Below are 24,420 nucleotides of genomic sequence, written 5' to 3'. Positions count from 1 at the left end.
CTTAGACCGTAGAGCGTTTCCTGCTGCTTCCCACCTGTGCCCTGAATTGGCCATCCTTGCTTCACTTGTTTTATCAAATCAATCTCTGATTGCTCCGACAATGTAGATCACAAGCCATCTCTGCCTGTACATCCCATGAGACATCTGCCCTTGCTCCCCACAGGGAGTCTACCCATCTCGTTGAAGGCCTTCCATGCTTTCCTCTGACAGTTTTTGGATGCCAACGGAACACTTTGGCCGTCCCTTATGCCATGGGATCAGCCCATTTTCCCTTCCTATCATACAATTCTCTGATAATTAGCCTCTTCTATTCCTTAGGGTTCTTCACTGGTTATGTGTTACAGCCTGCACAAACCCACTAAGTATCTCTCTGCCTCTCCTCTGCCACTGCTTTTTTAAAAAATGGTCCTTTGCTTTCATTTTAGCTGCTCTCAGGGCCAGTAAAGCTTTGTAATTTCTGGAAGGTAATTCAGCTCACTAATCTCATTCTGTTCCACTCTGGGCCCAGTTTATTGTCCATGTGTATCATCTGACTGAATATACATAGTGATGGTTGTTGTGTTTGTGCATCGTTCTCGAAGAGGGCCATGACATCAGGGAGATGACTTGCAATTGAATTTGATTTGAGTGAGGGAGGGCTGTGCAAAGTCACCAGCCTCACTTTCTCCTCCAGAGCCATCTGGGTCCAGGATGCAGTGGGAGACTTTGGCCTTTTAAAGCTAAGGTCTTTTCAAGTTCTTACTTTGAGTGAGGCAAAACCCATTCAGTGAAGAAACCTCTTTAAAAAGTGAGTCAAGGGATGGCCCCTTTAATTAAAAAAAACAAAACTGGGAGGGGAAGACCCTCAAGGTTGCTGGCCAAAAAAAGAAACAGTTACTATTTATGGACAAGCTCTATAGTATATCCTGCCAATGCATGTCAAATTCTGGTCAAGAGATATCATTTATCCACTTGGTCCTTCCAGTGTGGATGGACCAGTCAGACACCTTAGATGGCTTATAGATAGATGTCTTCTAGGAGGCTTGGCAATGTTCTAGGGCTTCTTGTAATTATATAATGTCATTTGCAAATAGGAGAATCTGGAAGACCTACCTCACTAACCACAAGGAATCCCTGTCATATCTGGACCCTGTACGGGACCTACTTCCTACATTTCCCTCTTTTGTGCCTTGCGTGATGTATCTTATAGGGTTCTAAAGTCTTCAAGCTGCTTTTACTTTCATTTTTTCATCTCCTCACAAAGGCATTTGTTAAGCAGAGGGTGCAGTTATTATTGTCTCCTGTTACGGATGAAATGGAGACTCAGAGAGGTTAAATTATTTGGCCAAAGTCACAAAGCTAGTTACTAGCAGATCTGGCATTAGAATCCACATTGTCTTGAGTTCTTTCCCCAACACCACCTACAGTATGCATTTTGCTGTGCTAAATCAATCAATATTAAAGCCTGCTATATTAAATGAGCAATAGATTCAAAGACAAAAACAAGAGTTCCTGCATTCAAATACTTATATTGAATAACAACACCAATGAACCCAGTGGGGCTAAAGTATTTGCCAGCTCCTTCACAAAACTGGCCCCTCTCATCTCTGAACCCATGCATGCAGATGGGAGGGCGTGGGCTCCTCTCTCTCTCTCTCTCTCTCTCTCTCTCTCTCTCTCTCTCTCTCCCCCCTCCCCCCTTTTCTCCCTCTCTCCTTCTCCCCTCTTTTTCTCTTTGTTCTTCCCTTCCTCTTCCTCTCCCTGTCCCCGAATTGGCTCTTTCTCTCCCAACTGTGAGACCTGAGAGAAAATTATCTAGAGCAGGGGTGGGGAACCTGCAGCCTCAAGGCCACATGTGGCTCTCTAGGTCCTCAAGTGTGGCCTCAAGCCTGCAGATTCCCCACTCCTGATAGAGCTTAGGATTTCGTGTCTCCCCAAAAGAAGGAGTAGAAAAACAGTAAAGGTACAATGTAAGTCGGTAAAGGAGGGTTATTCATTTTTTCCACACACAAAAGAAATGCTAAGCACAGAGGACACCTAAGTGTGCATTAACAGAAAATCTTAAACAAGCAGCAATGATTCATAACTGCTCTCCTGGGAGGTTCAGACTTAAACATCAGAAGATCATGTATTTTGTGCGACTGCTGAATCAGCATTTCTCATTTCACCTCAGTTCTGAACTATCCAGACAGTTCTTTCCAGAACTGTGTCTTCTAATAAGCCAAGATGGGTTGGGCCCATCCTCTTGCCAGATTGTTCTCCTCTCTGATGTGGAAATTCCACCTGCTTCCAGTCGTCTCTGACTGAGAGATTGTTAAAGAGGGACTGAGACCTGTTAAAGACCTTAGCTTAAAAACACCAGGCTCTCTCATTAAATCCAGGGCCATGTCCAGTCATCCTGATCTATATCTGGCCACCGGATCTAGATGACTCCGGGGGAGAAAGTAAGGCTGGTGACTTTGCACAGCCCTCTCTCACTTAAATCCAATTCACTTGCATGTCATGGCATCACCTCCCCGATGTCATGGTCCTCTTTGAAAGCAAAGGACAAACAGTAACAGCAGTGACTGAGAGACCCAGAAATTCTGACCCCTAAGAATCATGAGAACTTCAAGACCTCAGGATTGTCATCAAGTCACCTGTGTGTATGTGTTGGGGGTGGGGGGAGGGGCAGAAGGGGAGTTAAAAAGGCAGCCGGCAGCCCAAGACCCATGCTTAGCTCATCTCCCCTCTGCCTATGAGATGCCACAAACAGCAGTGTGCTGGTAAATGTTTAACAACCAGCTCTCTGGGGGGAAAGATATCTGCAGGACACACTTTTTAATTTAATCTCTATCATAAACATTTTCTCCATCTCTTTTTTAAGTCTAAACAAAACTCAAGTCAGGCCCCAGTTCATCCCCTTTGCAAATTTCAAAGGTGTAAATGCTCATGCTGAAAATTTAAGTTGTTTCTCCCAGCTCCAGCATACCCCTGCTCAAGACCATCATGCTACTGAGTGTGGGAAGAGGCACTTTCTTCCCTCCCTGGAAATTTAGTGACAGACAGTTTCTTGCCACATAAAAGAAGGAAACAAAAGGCAAAGTTACAGTCTTTAACCTGCACTGGGCCAAGAGCATTTCTGGTCACTGCCCAACAGAGGGTTGTCCTTCTCATCAAAAAGTGCAAGTCCTTCATGACTCATCCAAATGGGTCCCCAGCCATTCCTGGGACACTGAGCACATGCTCTATGCAGTGCTTCTTAAACTGTGGGTCGAGACCCCATATGGGGTAAAAGGTTTCTGAAATTAACAAAAGTTAATTAAAAATCAAATGTGTAATGAGTCTGAGGTGTTTCTGGCAGTGTTTGCCCATGTTGCATCATGCAACTTCACTGCAGCCTTGGTTCTGAACACAAAGCATGTGCACTTTGTACTGTGCGTGTCTTCAGGCCATGCAATGCCAGCTAATGCTGCCAAAATTGGAAAAAGTCAAAGAAGCGTTGCTCTATGGAAAGAAAAAAAGAAAGAAAGGAAGGAAGGAAGGAAGAAAGAAAGAAAGAAAGAAAGAAAGAAAGAAAGAAAGAAAGAAAGAAAGGGACAGGAAGGAAGGAAGGAACTGCTTTCCTGGGAGATTTACGTGTGAGGAACAGTAAGTAAGAAAGTATGGTTAAACCAGAGAGTGAAAGGAAGTATTATATAGTAAGTTTGGAAAAATAAGTTGGATCCAGATTGCAAAGATTTTTAATGTCAAATGGAAGAGCTTCTATTTGATCCTAAAGACAATAGGGATTCACAGGACAGCTAGGTGGCTCAATGGATAGAGTCCTAGGATTGGAATCACAGGAAGACTCATCTTCTTGAGTTCAAATCTGAACTCGGACACTTACTAACCATGTGATCCTGGGCAAGTCACTTAACCCTGTTTGCCTTAATTTCCTCATCTGTTGCTTGCTTGCTGCTGCTGCTGTTTATCCTTCATTCTCAAAGAGGATCATGACATCAAGGAAGTGATGCCATGACACATAAGTGAATTGGATTGAAGTGAGGCAGGGCTGTGTAAAGCCACCAGCCTCACTTTCTCCTCCAGAGCTATCTGGGTCCAGTGGCCAGATATAGGTCAGGATAACTGCAGATGGCCCAGGATGCAATGGGGGACCTTGGCTTTTTCAAGCTAAGGTCTTCAATGGGTTTCAGTTTGACTGAGGCAGCCCTCAGTCAGACCAAACCCTACTTGGTCACTGTTTGGGCCCTGATTGGTTCAGAATATATGTAAATAACAATTGTTTCTGTTTTGACCAGAAACTCTGGGGTTCTCCCCCTCCCAGATCTATTTTTTTTTAAAGAGACCATTCTTTGCCTCATTTTTTTTTTTTTATTAAGTCTTAATCACTGAATGGGCACTGCCTCAGTCAAACTGAGATCCGTTTAAGACCTTAGCCGGAAAAAGCCAAGATCCCCCACTGCATCCTGGGCTATCTTCAGTGGTCCTGATCCGTGTCCGGCCACTAGACCCAAATGGCTCTGGAGGAAAAAGTGAGGTTGTGACTTTGCATAGCCCTCCCTCACTTCAATCCAATTCACTTGCATGTCATGACATCATCTTCCTGATGTCATGGTCCTCTTTGAGAATGAAGGACCAGCAGCTACCTCTATAAGTAGAGAAGGAGCTGCCCACTAGGGACCAAACTTCCAGTTGAACAATACAACTAACTTTTTCTTTCCTTCTTTCTTTCTTTCTTTCTTTCTCTCACTTTATTTCCTTTTCTTTCCTCTCTTTCCACATAAGGTATCACTCCTTTATCTGCTGGTGCTCTGCCCAAATGTAAATTTTAAAATTTTAATCTCTGAAACTTTTTTTTTGTCCTCATCTGTACAGTGAGCTAGAGGAGGCAGTACAAGTGAATGGAGATGGAGATTTGTGACTAGAGTTGGGGGCAGATGTCAGGATTCAAATATTTTGTTGTTTATCCGCCATTCTTGAAGAGGACCTGTTGAGGTCTAGGGGTGCTCGGAACCATATGTTGAGGTCTAGGGGTGGTGGGAACCCCAAAATTCAAGGGCAACAGACACAGGTCCTGCTTTGAAAGAACTCAATCCATACCTTCTTTCAGTCAGAGACAGGATTTATTAAAACACTGGGTGAGGTGGGCGATATTTTAAGAATCGGAGCATTGCTTGTATTGACAACCAGGCCAGACTCTTACAGAATCTGAGCACTTTAATGGAGGTGAGATGGACCTTTTATACAGAAGACTGTGGGAAGATCTGGATGTGATCTACGAGGGTCAAGTAGTCTTGGGGTGACTGGGAGGTAACAGAAGGGGTCTAGATAGAATTAAGGAGTAGTGGTCTGGGGTGGGGCCACCATGAAAGGGCAGTTGAAAGGATTATTAACTGGGAAGGGCCAGGTGCCCCAGGGAAATGCCAGGGACCAGGGCCATGTGGAAAAGTTTAGAGCCTTTTAGGGGTCCATCATTAGTGCCCCATCAGACCATGACAACAGGAAGGTGATGCCATGACTTGCAAGTCAATCCAAGAATTGGATTTAGGTGAGAGAGGACTGTGCGGAGTCACCAGCCTCACTTTCTCCTCCTCAGGACTGAAATATGAATTTAGGAATCATCCAAGGAGAGGTAATAGTTGAAACCATGAAAGCAGATGAAATTCTCCTAGGGAAATGAGTATAAGGAGAAGTCTTGGAGAATACCTACAATTAGGGGTCTACATGAAGAAGATCCAGCAAAGGAAACAGAAGATGGGTGGTTGGAGAGGTAAGAAAAAAGAAACCAAAATAATGTATTGTCACAGAGGTCAAGACGAAGGAGAATTTCAGAGGAAAAGAGGTAGTCAGTGGTGTCAAATGTTACAGTAAAGAGACTGAGCACTGGAAACAGCACATCAGGTTTTGCAATTAGATGATTTCCTCAATTAAAAAATAAACAAACAACTTTTTTTTCCTCACTGGACCTAAGGTCAAATTAACAAGCATTATTAAGTGCCTACTATGTGCTTAGTGCTGGTGATTTTTTAAAAGGCAAAGAATTTATTATCTAATGGAGGAGACGACAGACAAACAAGAAATGTGTAGGATAAACTGGAGATAATCTCAGAAAGAAGGCACTAGCATTAAAGAGGTTGGAGAAAAGCTTCTTGCAAAATTGTGATTTTAGTTGAGACCTAGGAAGGAAGGAGGTCAGGGAAGGAAGTCAGGGAAGCCAGGAGAAGGAGAAAGAGATAAGGAGAGAAGGAATTCTGGGCAGAGGGAGAATGCAAGTGAAAATGCACAGAATCAGGGATGGGGCATCTGGTGAGAAAAAAAATAGGAAGGCCAGTTTCAGGAGGGGGGTGAAGCAGGAAGGAAGAGGGGCAGGGAAGGAGGAAGTGGGGAGAGATGAAGGAAGGGAGGGAGAGAGAGGGAGGGAGAGGGGGGGGAGAGAGAGAGAGAGAGAGAGAGAGGGAGGGTGGGGGGGGGGAGAGATTCAATATTGTTTTAAGAGCACAGAAAAACAGCAATAAAAAATATGCAGATTCTAATCCCTTCTCAAGAAGAAAAACCCAACAAACCAGGAAACTACCACATATGTATAACTATTTACTACATAATTGTCAACAGTTATGTATGCAGTACGCTTATGCTATGTAATGTGACAGGCCTCCCTACATTCCAAGGCCTGGTTGACCTTATTCACATCTTGAAGTAATGGTTTCTTTGGGGGATTTGTCCACTTTTCAGGGGAAACAATTTCCAAATCCATGAGAAGAAGAAAGCTGAGTGTTTTTTTTTTTTATTTAAAAATTTATGCTTATAGCCTGCCAAAAGGCAAAGAGCTCCTATAGAAAAAGAAAAGCAAGCATTTTTCAAACATTATTGAAACCAGAGCTCCTGCCAGAAAGAGTCAACAATAGGAACCAAGGGACAGTGACCAACATTTCCTGAAGCAAAACAGGTCCTTGACCCGGGAACTGTTGGCAAATAAAATGAGCTGCATTTTTCTGGTAAGAAATTTCTCCACCTCGGATTCAAATTTCTTAACAGACACCACCACAAAGCTAGACTTCTTCTAGGGGAAAGTAACTATATACTTTAAAAATTAAAGTTTAAGTGTGTGTGTGTGTGTGTGTGTGTGTGTGTGTGTGTGTTTTTAAGTGGGTGCAGAAATAATCCTTCCCTTGGATTTGGTGTTGAAGCCAAATTGTTTTCAAACAAGGTTTGAATTTTGAAATGTGTGTATATAAGTATATATCTATATCTATATATGTGTATGTGTGTACATACACACACGTAAATATACATACAGTTGCTCATCCCATGCCATTTCCCTTCTCAGTCAGTCAATAAACATTTATTAAGTACCTACCATGTGCCAGGCACAGTGCTAAGAGCCTTGTAGCAAAGAAAAACCAATCTACAGACCAAGCCAGTGCATCAATTCAGAGGATACAATATTCAGCACACTTTTGCTGAGGAGGGATGTGTGTGTTTCATCTGTGCTCTGGACCTAAAGGACAGTGTGGTTCAGTGGGCAAAATACTGGCTCTGTAGCCAGAAGACCTGGATTTACATTCCAGCTTGGCTATTTACTACCTTGGTGACCTTGAGCTATTTGCTGCAATTTTCTTGGCTCAGTTTCTTCCTCGGTAAAATGAACAGGCTGTATCAAAATTACCGCTATGCCTTCTTCTAGCTCTATCCTTATGAAGCTTTAATCTTAGGTCAGCTGCCTGTTAGTGTTGTCATTTACATTATTGTAGTCATTGTGTATAGTGTTGTGGAGTCTACTTTCCTCACTTTATACCATTTCATACAAGCCTTTCTATGCTTCTCTTAATTCCTCATGTTTTTCATTTCTTACTGCATTTGAATCCACCATATTGCATGCAGCAATATGTACAACCATTCTCCAATTGATGGGCATCCACTTTGCTTCTAGTTTTTGTTATTGTTTTTGCTACCACAGAAAAGGCTGCTATGAATATATCAAGGATTTTTCTCCATCTTTGATCTCCTTGGGATAAATACTCCTTAGTGGTATTGTTGGGTCAAAGGGTATAAATATTTTAGTGACTTCCTTCCCCCCCTCCCCATATTTCTAGATTGGTTGGACCAATTTGCAGCTCCACCAACCATGTATTAATACATCTGTCTTCTCACTTCCCCTGCTAACATTGCTAATTTGTCTTTTGTTATCTCTGACATTTTGCTGAGATTGAGGTGAAATATTAGAATAGTTTTCCTTATTGGTGATTTGGAGCATTTTTATATGGCTGTTAATCATCTGCATTTTTTTTGTTTTGGAAGCAATCAGGATTAAGTGACTTGCCCAGGGTCACAACAACTAATGTCAAGTTGAACTCAGGTCCTTCTGACTCCAGGGTGGGTACTCTATCCACCGCACCACCTAGCTGCCCCAATCATCTGCATTTCTTCTAGAAAAATGTTCAAATCAAATTGTTTGATCACTGATCTATAGGAAAGACTCAAATTTTTGAGGAAGAAGCAAAATAAGTAGGGAAGCATAATGTAACGTTCCTAAATAATACAGAGGATGAGAGCATTATAAGATTTAGAGCTAGAAGGGACCCAACCCATTTCTGAATATCTTTTTTTGAGTTTTTTTTTTTTGCCAGAAATCATTCCAAAAAAAAAAAAAGGATTTAAACCCATCTCCTCAGAATTGAGGTAATTGTAACGAGGTGGGCCTTTGTAATTGCCTGAGGGCAGGGGGCTAGACCTGGTTAATATCTTGTGGTCCCTTCTGGCGCTAAGATCTGCTAAGATCTATGATTTTTCATAAATTCAAAGGGTATTCCCAACGCCATCTGTCTGGTGGCAGGCCAAATCTAATTAGTATTGCCCCATTCTCCAATTATTTTTTGGTCCGTTTTTTAGCTAAGATCTTCCTGCTTTCTCCCCCCCCCACCCCCAATACAAAATCACCAACTCAGAGGCTGGAGATGAATGAAAGACAGGGGAGGGATGGGAGGGAAGGTTTGTTCCTTCCTCAGAAGTTCAGAGGCGGGGCGGGTTTCTCCAGCTGGGAATCTCTTGTTAGATGGAGCAGTAACTCCAGTTTGCGTCATGGAGAGGACGCCTGTCCAGCTTCTGGCGTTGGCAAAGGTACACAGCTCTTCCGACGGGAGTGATGGTAGCGGGGAGGATTTCCGCAGTTGTGAAAGAGTACGCCTAGGGAGAGGGGTGGAGGAAGCCCTTGCCTCTCCACCCCTGTTTCGCCAAGTCAACCAAGCACCGGCAGGCAGCGGTTAGTAGGGGTTCGCAGGCACCAGGGAGCGATGGCTTGGGCGCCCGTGGACGGGAGGAGAAGGCTCCGGGAGCCCGCAGCCTTCCCCGCGAGCCTGCCTCTGTTTGATCTGCCCCCTTCCCTCCTGGGCAGCTTCTGCTCTATCCTGGACTCCTGCGATGGGGCGCTAGGCTGGCGGGGACTCGGTGAGTGCGGGCGCTGTCCCGCGAGTGGGGAGCTGGGGCCCGCGAGCGGAGGCGGCTAGAAGGCATTTGAGGAAGTCAGTGGCTTGCCCAAGGCTGAGATCTTTCTCCAGCCTGCGCTATGAGCCTCAGAAGAGGGTGCAGGTGATGTGGAAGGCCTGTTTCATTTATACCAAAATCAGATCCTTTTCTTTCCATTGGAAAGGCTTTTAAGTACTTCCTAAGAGAGCAGCTCATCCCTTTATCTTGGGTCAGAATAACCTTGGGGGTATCTCTTAGAACTAAGTAGGCCGAAGGCACACTTTTTAACTCTCTTGCCTTGCCCTACCCTGTCAAAAAAAAAAAAAAAAAGTTAAGTGGCATTTTAAATCGGAAGCGACAATTTCCTCAAAACATTATTTTCATTTTTTTCCACATTAAGAGTAGTATTATTTGTAAGAGGTTCACAGATAATTCTAACTTGCATTACTGTTCCCAAATTCCTTTATCCTTTAAAGTTTCCAGTGCTACCTAACTCATACAAGTTAAGTTCCCTTTGGCAAGTTTAAAATGTTTAAACTTTATAATTGTACATTTGTGTACATTATTTATGTATATATAATTATATATTTTATAATGTGCTTTATAATTATATATTTTTGTATACTTTATAATTCTAAGTATATAGACTTTAAAATTTCTTAAATTTATTTTCCTTCAGCTTAAATCACCTTGCTATAGTGGAAAGAGCACTGTCAGAGGACATAGGATCAAAGTCCTACTCTGCTACTTACTACTTGTGTGACTGGGGTCAAATCATTACAACTCTCTGGGCCTTAGTTTCTGCATCTGGAAGATGAAGGGCTTGAGCTCCATGGCATTTGGGTGTCTTTCACCTTGGAACCTGTGATCCCGGGATAGAATAAAGGTTTCAGGTCAAAGAAAGGCTTTTAACTTTTCAATCTTATTAATTCATCTTTTTATCCTTTGTTTTAAAGAAAATGTGAAAAGTTGAGTAATTATCTGAATGTGTAGATTAATGTGGATAAGATAGATCAAAAATCTTTTTTCCTTAGTGGCATTTTTTTTGGCCACATGAATGTTTCTACTTTGTGTAGACAGTCATTGTGTCCTCAGTTAATATAGTTAAAAGTAAATGTATGTATAGATATATGTATATGTTTTAATTATCTGAGATAATACCTATTAAATTTATACACAGATGGGTATGAGTCATAGGGAGAAGTTGCCTATTTGGTGAATAGGGGCACAAATTCTGGGTCCCCTAGTAAAAATCTCAGACAAGGATCTTTTGTTATTTACAAAGAAGACAGATTTTCAGTGAAAATGGGGACTTCCATTTCCTTCTCTGGTCTACCATCTTCCTATAGTGTACAGTGGCTTGGACAATATTTCTACCTAAGGATTTCCGTAGTAATACTTCAAAGGATCTGTGCTTTCATCTGTAGCGGGAACACCATTATAAATACAAGGTGAAGCCAGGCCCTTCCATACCATTACAAGTGATCTTTGTGGGTTGATCATGTCCAAGATTATTTTGTTTGTTATAGCCAAACCTCTGGTTACAAGGCTAGTTTTCAGGTAACAGGCATCCTGGCCTATATTCAAAACTTAGACTTCCCATGGCATAGCCTTCCAGAACTTAGGATCACCACGATGCTATGTAGTGGAGTGGAACTTTTGTAGGGATCTACTTGAACCAACCTGTACTGGCTCTTAAAGAGCCGATAATAAAATTTTCAGCATGAGCATTTATGTCTCAGAAGTCAGTACACCTACAAACCAGGGCTTGATTTATTTTTTTATTGATTGTCTAATCTTAAGAAAATAATGGAGAAAATGTTAATAATGCAGATTAAATTTTAAAGTGTGTCATGCTTGTATTTTCCCCTTACTCTGGAGAGCCAGTTGTTAAATATTTACCAGTACAACTTTGGACTTTGTGAAGCATAGCTCTCATAAAATCACAAAGTTTGAGAGCTGCAAGGAACTGTAGATTGTGTTGTTCAATCCTTTGTCTGTCACTTTAGGGACAAACTGAAGACCTTAGAAGTAAAGTGGCTTGCCCAATACTTAGTTGGTGGCAAGCTAGGGCTAAAACTTAGGCTTCTCTATTCTTTGTCCTATGTTCTCTGCTCTACCACCATTCATTATTCTACCTTTCTTAGATTTAATCATCTTTTATCTTAATGAGTAGTTTAATATGTAGCACTTTTTCTGGAACTACCCTTCCATGTACTCTTGGATGTTGGGTCCCCAAGGGAGTAACTATTCTCAAGGTATTCTGTGGATCTTTACTTTTAAAACTATTGCTCATGAGCCCCCACCAGTGTAGTTACCTCTGATAGACAGCCAGTAGCTGAAAGCAAAAGCATTCACTGAGATGGCATCAGAAGAGCAATACTGATAAAATATTCTTCTACAAACCTGGGGTACACTCTCCCACAAGTACACATAGAGTCAGCACAAAGAGCAGAAACACATTTAAACTATGCTAATAAAAGAGACACACAGAGAACACAAGTAGCCAAGGCAACTCAAGTCTCTGGCACTGCAGGGTCCTAAGATCCTTTCTTTTCTTGTGGTATCCTTCCATTGCTTTTTTTAGACAGAGCAACACTGCTGGGCAGTTTACTGTGCTGGCTTCATGGGTCTTCTTCACCTCTCTGTAGCTCTACTCCCAACTGCCAGGGTTAATTCATTCTTGACTCCATGACTGACTGTCTTCTTTGCTACTGAAGGTGGAGGTGGGGAATCGGTTCTCAAGTAAATGAGGAGTGATTTTTTTCCTTCCTTGATTGTTTTCTTAGTGAGTTTGTTTTTATTTTTTAAAAAACCACTAAGGGTGTAGCTGAGCCTTTGGCCAGCCAGCCAATAGCTACCCTTTAATTCTCTCCTCTACCTACTACCTCCTTGGCTTCATTTAAGTCCCAACTATGATTTCATCTTTTATAGGAAGCTTTTTCCAACCCCTCTTACTTCTAACGGCTTTCCTTTCTTAATTATTTCCTATTTATCCTGTATGTAGCTTATTCTTGTTTCTATATATTTGTTTACTTGTCTTCCCTATTAGATTGTGAGCTCCTTGAAGGCTGACTGCCTGTGGCCTCTTTTTGTATCCCCAGCATTTTACAAAGTCTTTGGTGCATAGTAGGCACTAAATAAATGTTTACTAACCAATTCCTTCAAACTTGCGTGAGCAACTTCTTCACATTTCACATATGATTTTAACATCTCTTTGTCTTTGTTACTTGACCCCTGACATTCTGTGATTTCACCAAGTGGACTGTGGGTGGGGGAAGTCAAGTGATCAGCAATCCCCTGTTCAACTCTCCCCAGTACAATGTAGTTTCATGGAATGATTCATTTCGTACATTTGAATTCATTCTCCTAATTTGGGCAATTGGAGCTCTGGGAAGAAATGCTTTCAAGTGTCTGAAGAGCAATTAGTCTTATTCTGCTTGGGCCCAAAAGGCATAGCAGAAGATCAATGGTAGAAGTTTCAAAGAGGGAAGTTTAGGTTTAATGAGAAGGCAATTTTCCTAACAAATAGAGTTATTCAATAGTAGAATGAGTTGCCTACGCATTGGAGGTGTTCAAGCAATGATTGAATACTACTTGTCTGGTATGTCATAAGAAGCTATTTTTGTTCAGTTACAGTTTAGACCTCTTAGTATTCTTCCAACTCTGAGATTCTGTGATTCTATGCTATGCCCATCGCCATCCAATTTACAGCAGAGAAGTGATAGCCTATGGGAGTCTGGCTATATGATTTCCTTGGAACACAATGCCTTGAAATCATACCTCTGAAAGTTATAAGCAATATAAGCAATATAAGAAACAATGTTATCTAAAATAAAAACTACCTAGAATTTTTATTAGCATCACCATTGGAGATCTACCAAACATGGATGACCATTTGCTGGAAATGTGGTAAAAACATATTCCTGTAGAGTTGGGTAAGATTAGATAGCTTCTGAGGTTTTCTCTGCTTTTGAAATTATGTAATTTTGTATAAATAGAGGAGATTGGAGATGTTGCATTTTGAAGATAAGCTGAAGAACATTTCCTGCTAAATAGCCTGATGAACAGAAGTTTTAGTATAGATATCATTGTTAAGGGGCCCCCTGAACTTGTCTTCTTCAGTTGCCATATTTTCCAGATACACTGGACCCAGAGCATGCATGGTCAATATCATATTGTAAAATTAGAGGTAAAAGAGGCCTTAGAGGTAAGTTAAGTTCAACACCCTTATTTTACAGATAAAGAAACTGAAGACCAGAGAAGTCCAGTGATTTCTAAGTCACTAAAGTAGCAAGTAGTAGGAGAGGTGATATTGGAACTTGGAGCGACTCACTCCACATCCAGTAGACTTGCCACTATACCCACCATATTGTTGTCTTCAAGTTTTGGAAGCACCATCACATAAAAGAGGAACTAGGCTTGTTCTGCTTTGCACCGGTAGAAAGAAATAGGTAGAAGTTGCAGAGAAGCAGATTTCCTCTTAACATCATGAAAAAATTTCTCACATAAAAAAAATGCTAAGGGTTGGCTCAGGAGAATGTAAATTCTTTATCTGTCATAGTCCAAAGTGTCCTATGTTTCTAATTGAGATTTAATTAATTTCCTGAGGGTTAGAGCATGATAGTCTAAAAAATCTCTTTGGCTTGGGGGAGGGTCTTCTCTGAGCCAGCCTGACTCTTCTCTTTCTCTTTTATGGAAACAAATATACCTCATGTTGGAAATTCTATGTTTCGTGCTTATATGGATAGAACCTTGATCACCATTTCCTAGAGTTTCCCTGCCTAGGATATCAGGAATGAGAAACTAATAATGTGTTTCTGAGCAAGAACCAGTCCCCTCTTGATAAAACACAAGACCTTGCCTACCTCAGTGAATGTTCCTGACTTAGAGGCAAGAAATTGCCTAGGCATCCTATACATTGACTAAGAGAAGACATGAGAACATAGCAGAAACTGAGTATGCCAGTTCTGATAGCAGCCTATCAGAGGACTGTTGCTGATTCCCTACCTCTATATACCCCCATATGTTGTGGTCTGAAGACCTTAACATCCTATATTCTCACAATCTTCTTTGTCAAGTGTCTGAGGCCAAATTTAAACTCAGGTCTTCCTGACTCTAGGGCCGGTGCTCTATCCGCTGCAACACCTAGCTGCCCCTGATGTGCTTTTTTCCATGTATTGTATAACAATTTGTATTTTATTTTTTTCTTCTGTACAAATAGAGTAATTGTAAGTGTTTTTATCAATACCATGAAACTGGGTCTCAGACATTTATTAGCTGTGGGTCCCTAGACAAGTCATTTAACCTCAGTTTCCTATTCTGTAAAATGGGGATAAAAATAGTAGGACCCACTTTGTAGGGTTGTTATGAGGACCAAATGAGACAATATTTGTAAATCACTTAGCATAGTGATGACATGTAGAAAGCACTTAATTAGTGCTTGTCTCTACCCCACTCCCCCTTAAGAATTTCTACTCTTCAGTTACCCATAAAGATAAAAAGCAAAGAGTTTCCTTGAATATGTTGGCCTATATGTAAGGGAGGAAATCCCTTCCCACCAGTTGATGTAGTTGATGTAGTCACTTAGCTTAGAAAGTAATCACAATGTATTAAGGAGATGTTAAGGAGTTTTCCTATAACACTACAATAATGAGGGAACAAGTATTTAAGTTACCTGAGAGGATTACAGAGCCTTGGCCATTGTATAAAGGCAACTGACACCACACAGAAAATATCTTAGAGAATCAGCAAATACTTAGAGAATCAGTCATGCCCCTTGGAGATTACGTATGTGTATGTATATATGTATGTATGTATGTATGTGTATGTGTATGTATATATACATACACATATACATGCACACATGTATCTGAATATTTATAATATAAAACTATATATACATATATTCAGAATTTGGGGAGTCTAGACTGGGGTGAGCTTTGTGGAGAAGACACTTGAGACTTTATCTCCTCCCTACCTTTTCTAACTGATCATGTCATCTAAGCTCCTAGACCCATAAGAGACAATGCCTCCAGCCAAGAGTAGAAACAGACATTCAAGAATAGACCCTCACATAGAGAGACAGTCTCCCAAAGGAAGAAGCAGATTTATGGAGCATGGGCCCTTGTGGTAGAGTGAGGCCACCTATAGACTCAAGAAAGAAGCCAACCCATGAACCCAAGAGAGATTTTGCACCCAAGAGGTTATGTGAGTACTCAATGAAGATAGAAAAGGATTTCCAGGATCTATGAGAATAGCTTTGCAGTTTGTCCTTTGTTCTTGAAGCGGATAGTGACATCAGGGAGGTGATGCCATGACATCAGGGAGGTAATACCATCACATGCAAGTGAATTGGATTTAAGTGAGGGAGGACTGGGCAAAGTTACCAGTCTCACTTTCTCCTCCAGAGCCATCTGGGTCCAATGGTCAGATATAGATCAGGATGACTGAAGATGGCTCCATGAGAATGGCTAGTATTCTATAGGAATAGAAGTTGTAAGTTAACCTTTGCAAATATGTTTCCTACAAATGTACCTTACTGCCATTGTACTCTAATTTTGAGCCCATTTTTTCCATGGATTCTCTTGGTATTTGTGGGAGAGTAAGCCCTAGATTTGTAGCAAAAATATGTATGAATATATATATACACACATACACATATAATACACACACACACATATGTACACTACTGTTCTTATTTTGCCTTTGCTAAGAGCTAATTAAGCCCATTCAGTTGATTGTAAATGGGAAACACATTAATGGAGGCTTGGGAGTACCGGTGTTAGAAGTACTTCCTAGGGGCAGCTAGGTGGCGCAGTGGATAGAGCTCTGGCCTTGGAGTCAGGAGGACCTGAGTTCACATTTGATCTCAGACAGTTGACACTAGCTGTGTGACCCTGGGCAAGTCACTTAACCCCAATTGCCTCACCAAAAAAAAAAAAAAAAAGTACTTCCTCAAAGGGTTACCTCTAGAATGCAATATAGCAATATAGACCTACCCCTCAAGTGGGAGTGAAAGTTGTGAAAGTCTCTGAAAGGGTGACACATTGTATACTTATGTATTATTTCAATAGAACAAAAATATTGTTACTTGGTTTTGTTGTTACTGCTTGGCATAAGCAAGGTGGCTGAGTTGTGATTTTGAATTTTTCTGCTTTTTCTGTAATTAAAAACTTTAATTGGGAAGGTTGGGTTGTTGGTTTTGTTTTTGTTTTTTTTTTTGGTTTTGTTTTGTTTTTTCCCTTCCTACGCTTTGGAGAAAAAAAAGAGAAATCATTAGCTTATCATAAGACAAACAGTAAAAATATTATCTTAACTTTGTAGGGAATTTTGCCTGGGGTTGTATGTACAAACACACATACCAAATAAGGTTGTATTGCATTATTCTAAAAAACCCCTTGAGACATTTATTTGCATACATGGGCATGTGATTTATTGAACTTAAGTCCCCAGTGGTTAACACTACCTAGGAAAGTATACAGTATAAATATGATAGCTTTGATTTCCTTCCTGAATATTGAATGATTTTGAACCAATTGGGATCATTAGATGAAATATTTCTAAGCTAGTTCTAATTTCGAAACTAGCTCAACACGGTTTGTTGAGAGGGGATAAGCTTGTATTTCTAGCAAAAACCCCCTCTTTCCAGGAAATGCTATGAATGTTATCTTTACCTCTTCTCTGACTTTGACTCCCACCCCCGAGAGATATGCTCAGTTTCCCCAGAAGGCATTCTGTCCTTAATTTGCCTTTTAAACACCTTGTTCTCATAAAATTGACTCCAAATATTAATTCTGATCTTCATAATTTATTTTTATCTGTTTTGTATTAAGAACATACCCAATCAGTCATGTGCAAGCCCAGGCTGAAATATTAGTAGAGAAAGTTATAAATGTCAAAGAACATACACTCAGGGTTGTCTTGGTCAAGCGGTTGTAACATAAACATTCTCAGTATTGAAATAAATAAAAAAAATTACAATATGACATATTAGGGGAGGAAGCATATAGCTAAGAATCAGGAGACCTGGATTTTAGTTCTGGGTTTGCCTTTAACTTGTTTTGTGACTATGAACAACTTACCTAAACCGATCTGTGCCTCGGTTTCCTTAACTGTAAAATGAGATAGTTGGACTAGATGATCTCTAAGCACCATTAGAACTCTTTCATTCTATGATGATTTTTAAGTGAATTGGGCACTTTCAACATACTAATTATATCTCTTAGAGTCTTTTACCATTTGGGAATGAATTACTTCTGTGAACAACACAATAGACCTTAATTGTTATTTGAGGGGCAGCTAGGTGATATAATAGCTAGATTGCTGGCCTGAAGTCAGAAAGACTCATCTTCCTGAGTTCAAATCTGGCCTCAGATACTTCCTAGCTGTGTGACCTTGGGCAGGTCACTTAATCCTATTTGCCTCAGTTCCTCATCTGTAAAATGAGCTGGAGAAAGAAATGGCAAACTCCTCCAGTATCTTTGCCAAGAAAACCCCAAATAGGGTCACAAAAAGTCAGATACAACTGAAATGACTGAACAACAGCATCATTAGGAAAAAGGGAAAACCTATTAGAATATTGAAGGGTGAGCCATCAGAGAGAGGGAGCATAAAATCTCAGTTCTGGAGTGGTGCCTTTTAAATCGAACTTATTTAATGGAATCATAGATTTAGAAATGAAAGAGACCTTTGGGGTTATCTAACACCCCCTATCCCTTAAGGATATGGAGGCTGGGAGAGATTAAGTGACTTGTCAAGGTCCCACAGGTCATAAACAGATGGCAGAGTCATGATTTTCTGGCTCCAATGCTTTTCCCACAGTCTCTTCTTTAAAAGTAGTTCATCCCAGAGACCTTTGTGAATAGCGTGCAACACACAATTTCACTTCTCACTGAGAGAGTTAATACATGCAAAGTGGTGCAGTAGAAAAAGCATTGGATTTAATCAGAGGACCTAGGTTCAAATTCTGGTCCTGCCATTTACTACCTGGGTGACCTTGGGCAATTAACTTGACATCTCTTGGACCTCAGTTTCCTCATCTAAAAATGAGTTTGACTTGATGACTTCTGAGGTCCCTCTATCTCTAAATCTATAAGCCCCATGTCACGTGCTAGTTTTTGGGGACATGTATATAGTTAATAAAAGAATCCTTATTCATAAGAAGCTAACATTCCATTAGAAGAGACAAGGACATTGGGGACAGCTAGGTGTTGCAGTGGATAGAGCACCGGCCCTGGAGTCAGGAGGACCTGAGTTCAAATCTGGCCTCAGACAGTTGATACTTCTTAGCTGTGTGATCCTGGGCAAGTCACTTAACCCCAACTGCCTCACCAAAAAAAAAAAAAGAAGAAGAGACAAGGACATATAGAACTATATACAGAACAAATGTAGGATATAAATGCAAAGTAGTTAATACATGGTAGTTTCAGAAAGAGGGCCTTAGCAGTTGAGGGGGTCAGGAAAGGCTTCATGTAGAAGGTGGTACTTGAACTGAATCATGAAGGAAGAGAGAGACTCAATGAGGCAGAGGTAAGGAGGAGCTTAGGGATCAGTGATAAAGCAGGTGGCCTCTGAATGAGAAGATAGTAGCTCAAAGAGTCAGAATGGAATAGAGTTTGGAATACCTCCAGCAAAGGTAGTGATGTAAGGGTCAACATCCAGCTGATAGTGGACATCCTCTGTCTGGTGGGAACTGGGCAATGAGGCTATGTGGTTGGTTTGAGGGAGGAAAGGAAAAGTCCATGACTCCCTTCAGTGGTGGCTAGTGGTGCTGGTCTATCTTCTGGCCACCTCTGGTAGGCTGAGATGGGGGCAGGGAATGTCCCTAATGACCACTTTGGTAGCACTGTTGGAGAGTAAACCAGTATCAATGAGTTTGCAGGTCCATCAACCTATGTATATTATGAAAGGTTCTACATATCACCAGAATTTTTCTAAAATAGAGCTTTCATGATGTCATTCTTCTACTCAAAAACCTTCAATGGCTCCCTGTTGCTTATGGAATAAACCAAATTTATTAAACCAACATGCAAAGCTCTCCACATTCTGTGGAGATTAAAATTAAAGGAGGAAATTAAATTTCCTTTTTTTTTTAATTTAAAATTTTATTTTTTCCTCAATTACAAGTAAAAACAATTTTTAACATTTGTTTTTTAAATTTTTTGAGTACCAAATTCTTTTCCTTCCTCCCTTCCCTCCCTCTGACCCTCATTGAAAAGGCAAGCAATTTGACATAGATTATAAATGTGCAGTCATGCAAAACATTTCCATGTTAGTCACCTTACATTACATTTCTAATCCTATCTACTAAGATTACTTTATATGAATTCTTTTCTTTAAGCAAATTGTTCTAATCCTTGGCCCCTTCAACATACCATGCTCATTGCTACCTTTTTTCTTCATGTGATATCCTCCCTTCTCACTCCAATCCCTCTTTTCCTCCCATGGAATGTTAACTTCTTCCCTCTCCATTGTTCCAGATTTTATCTTTTCTTCAAGACCAGCCTGAAGGCTATTCTGCCTCTACACTCTCTCTCTCTCTCTCTCTCTCTCTCTCTCTCTCTCTCTCTCTCTCTTTCTCTCTTTCTCTCTTCTAATTCATTTGCAAGGTTGAGGGTTGATTGAGTCAATCATCTCATCCAAATTATAAAAACCTCCATTGAATCAGTCAATCAAAGGCAATTCGACAAAATGGAACAAGAAGTCTGTTTTGAGCAACTTGGTAATGAACCATGAGCCTTTTATAAAAGTGGAAAGCTAGTTTAGAATTTGGATTAAAATTTCTGGCAGCTTAGTGGGTAGAAGCTTCCAGCCAAGGCTTTGAGAAGAAATCACTTTGGAGGAAGGGAAGGAGAAAACCTTCAGCTTCATCCCTAGCCCACCCTTGCCTCACTTGACCAGAGGAAGACCTTAAGAACTTTGGAAGACCAGAAGAATTGGATTTATTGTTGTTTTAGGAGGATCTGGTGATAGTGTCTGCATTGGAAGCCAAGCACAACCTAGAAACACCAAGGAAAAGCAGCTTCAAAACTCTACAAGGACAGAAGCTATACCACGCCTAAAGATAACTTGATGAGAATCCCAAAAATAAGAGAAAAGGACTTCCGGCAACTAGGAGCTATGAATTACTCCTTTGCCATATTTCCTTTCTAAGCTTGAACCAGCTTTCCAATGGACTCTGTATGCACTTGTGGGAGAATGTGTTACAGACTTTGGGGGGGGCGGTGTTGGGAGGAAGTTTTGTTGTGTTGTTACTATACCACTTTAGTAAACCTATTCCTAAAAGCTATCTGGGTGGCTAATTGATATTAAGTCCTAATCCATTGAAATTAAATCATAATCAGTTGGAGAAGTAGACCAGGGAGGGCTCATGAGTTGTAGCATTAGAAAACCACTTCAAACTCCCCCTGAGGGGATAAGTAGCCAGCTGCCCCCTGAGAGACAATCCTTTTAGTGCTAGGAGGGGATAAGAGAAAAATCTCAGAGCATGTGCTATACATTGTTCATACTACTGCCAGAATAAAATTCCCTATATGTCAATTGGGTCATGTCACTTCTGTGCTCAAAAATCTTTAGTGGTTCCCCTTTGCCTTCTTACTAAATAAATTCATACTCTTCTACCTGGCTTTCAAGGCCTTCTGCAATCTCGTGCTGAGGTTTGTCTTTGCTTATACATTGTGCTCTAGCTTGAACAACTAACTCCGGCTGTACCGAAAGTAAACTGGACTCTTCTGCCCCTGGACCTTTGTTCATATCGTTCCCTGTGCCTAGAATGTTTCCTTCTTATTTTTATTTTTATTTTTTTTGTTTTTGTTGAGGCAATTGGGGTTAAATGACTTGCCTAGGGTCACACAGTCCTTCTTCCTTAAGGTCCTATCGATTCCTTAGATTCTACCCAACTATCATTGTCTCCATGGCACGGGACTGTAATTAGCTAGGATTGCACACGAAGCAAGAATGTATACTTACAACTCACTCTTCTAACTGTCATGGTGTGCCTGGGCAATGAAAAGTATATCCCTTCTGCCCCCTTCAGCTCTCTGTGAGCCAAAGGCAAGTACCTCATTTGCCTCACCCTTTTTGGGGTTTTGTTCTGTGTCCCATCCTTATCCTCCTGGTTAATAATAGCTTCCTCTTTGGACCTCACATGTATAATATTGTGTTATTATGTATGTTTTAATTTAGTTTATTTTTATTATTTATTTATGTTTTTTATGTATTTTATTATTTATTTATATATTTATTTTTATTCTTAGTATATTTTGATTTAATTCAGCACTTTAATTATTTGTGTTTGCATATTTTCCTCCTCTTAAAATGTGTCATGAGCTCAGGGACTATGTCTTATCTAAATTTTATGTCTTCCCTAGTGCCTAACATGATGCTCTTCAAAGAGTGGACATTTTATAAATATTCGTTGAATGAATAGACTTTGTAATTCAAATTTACTCTAAATCAAAGTATGGAGTCTGCATTGCTTTCATTGAGATTTTAATATATGGCCCAAGGAATCTAGATATTGTGGGATATGTGTATTTGCCATATAGTGAAGCCCTCATCTGTCCAGTGATTGGAGATAGTAGACACAAATTTAGCATTTTGTTTCAGAAGGTACGTACTGTTCAAGTCCTTAACCATGTCTTCTCTAACATAGTCTTTCTTGGATGAAGACACTGAGACTGTTAAGGGTTAGTGGCTTGTTCACACTTCCCTATAACATCTGGGATAGAGCTGTCATTACATAGTATTGCATAATATACATACACACTACACTGTACTATACTATATTATACACACACATATATCTACTAGACTATACTATACACACATATGCTATACTATACTATACCGTGTGTGTATGTGTGTGTGTGTGTGTTTGTGTATACACAAAGCCTCTCTGGTGCTTCTTCTTTAATTCTGACAATACTTTCAAGAAGATGCTATGGTCCAAGGGCTAATTGTTTACTGCATATTTTTTTTTCTCAGACTGCAACTTTTCACTGAGTCATGCTAGGTCCACTAGACATAGTGTGCTATAGTGCATAGTCAGCAGACCTAGGAGATTCTTCTTTTAACTATATTGATTGTGTTGACTTAACCTCTCAGTGCCCCAGGCAACTCTCTAAGACTTTAAGTTGTTGATCTGCATTCTTTGAGGGAGTTACCTCATCTGGGACTTCACCAGACCAATGAGATCACTGACCAGTCCCTTATTATTACCCTATATTTAGGATAACTTCTGCTCCAAAACTAATCTGTCTCCCTGCAATTTGAGCTTTATCCACAGACGGAAAAGATTTAGCCCAAGTGGTTAACGCTGCTTTGGAAAATGAACCTTAACCAAACAGGCCAGTCAATGGGTCAAAAAGAAATCTGTTTTAAGAGTCGTATCTCCAACCCACTTCCTTTAAGTGCCATTTGTTCAATACACATAGAAATGCTTAGGTATTCATCAGTGACGTGTGATTTCATAAGTGCTAATCACCCATTCAGGACATATTTCCTCTAGGACTTAGAAAGTCTTCTGGCACTGTTTTGGCCAAAAAAAATACTGTGGCTGTGTGGACAATTTGGTGCTCAAAGCTTTTTCTCATTGGTAGGGCCTGACAGAGGTAAGACTCTAATCACTGGCTTAATTTTCAAAAATTCAGGATGACCTCTAGATCAGGAGGAGGTTAGGAAGCAGGACTTCCATGGAGCACTGTATTGGTAGGCATTCTAAAAATCTCCAGATGTTTAATATGCCTTACCTATTGCCTCCTAGGTTGAAACAGGAGATGAATACAAAGGTAATTCAGGGAGATAGAAGAAAACATACATTCTTATCAGTCAGTCCTTATAATCAATGAATGAGTATTTTTTTCCTTTTTTATAATTTAATATTTTTCCCAATTACATATAAAAACCATTTTTAACATTTGTTTTTTAAATCTTTTTGAGTTCCAAATTCTCTCCTTTGCTTCTTTCCCTCCTCCCCTGCGTTGAGAAAGCAAGCAATCTGATATAGGTTATACTTGTGCAGTCATGCAAAACATATTTTCATTGTAGTCATGTTGTGAAGGAAAATACAGATAAAAAATCCCCAAGAAAAATAAAGTAAACAAAAGATATACATCTATCTGTGTTCAGAATCTGTCCATTCTTTCCCTGGAGATATATAGCATTTTTCATCATAAGTCTTTCAGAATTGTCTTGAATCATTGTATTGCTGAGAACAACTAAGTCTGAATAAACATTTATTAAGTGCTTACTACTAGCCTGGCACAGTGCTAAGCCAGAAAAGAGGAGAGGAAGAGAAAAACAGTCCCTGCCCTCAAGGAGCTTCCATTCTAGTGTGGGAGACTTGAACATAAATACAAGATGCATATGGAGTAGATATGATGTAATGTCACTTTAGAAGGGAAGGCTCTCTGCAGAAGGTGACTCTTGAGCTGAGTTGGGAAGGAAGTCAGAGATTCTAAGAGGCAGAGGTGAAAAGGGAGGGCATTCCTGGAATGAGGGACAGCCAATACAAAGGTACCAATACATGGAGTATTGTCTGTAAGGAATGGCAAGTAGGCCAGTATTCTTGAACTGTTGAGTTTGTCAAGGAGAGTAATATGTAAGAAAACAAGAAGGAAGAAGAAGAAGAGGAAGAAGAAGAAGAAGAAGAAGAAGAAGAAGAAGAAGAAGAGGAGGAGGAGGAGGAAGAGGAGGAGGAGGAGGAAGGGGAGGAGAGAGAGAGAGAAGAGAGAGAGTATGTGTAATAGGATGTTATAGTTAAATCTTCACCTTACAAAAATTACTTTGGCAACAATTTGGAGGATGTTTTGGAGTGGGGACAGACTTGAGGCAAAGTGACCAAGTAGAAGGTTATTGTAATAGCCCAGATAACAGGTGATGGAGGGTCTGAATTAGGATGATGATAGTGGGAGAGGGAGGTCTCCAAGGTGGAGAGAAAGGGACAATACCAGAGATGATGTAGAGATAAAAACAAGATTGGCAACTGATTAGATA

At 40.4% G+C, this 24,420-nt stretch overlaps 1 protein-coding gene across 2 annotated transcripts in view; it reads left to right on the top strand.

The window, feature by feature from the left end:
- Positions 1-24,420, top strand: part of IRAK3 (interleukin 1 receptor associated kinase 3) — a 98,912-nt gene that overhangs the window by 6,718 nt on the left and 67,774 nt on the right. The window contains exon 1 of one of the 2 annotated variants that reach the window (XM_027854144.1): positions 9,231-9,405. The exons of the other annotated variant lie outside the window; for it this stretch is intronic. Within the exon in view, the coding sequence (XP_027709945.1) occupies positions 9,252-9,405 (154 nt within the window). The 5' untranslated portion in view covers positions 9,231-9,251. Of the gene's footprint in view, positions 1-9,230; positions 9,406-24,420 lie in introns of those variants that run through there. 2 annotated transcript variants of the gene reach the window in all.

Source organism: Vombatus ursinus, unplaced genomic scaffold, assembly GCF_900497805.2.
Source record: "Vombatus ursinus unplaced genomic scaffold, bare-nosed wombat genome assembly UNPS02010320.1, whole genome shotgun sequence".
Lineage (NCBI taxonomy): Eukaryota > Metazoa > Chordata > Mammalia > Diprotodontia > Vombatidae > Vombatus > Vombatus ursinus.
This window is presented reverse-complemented; position numbering and strand designations above follow the sequence as displayed.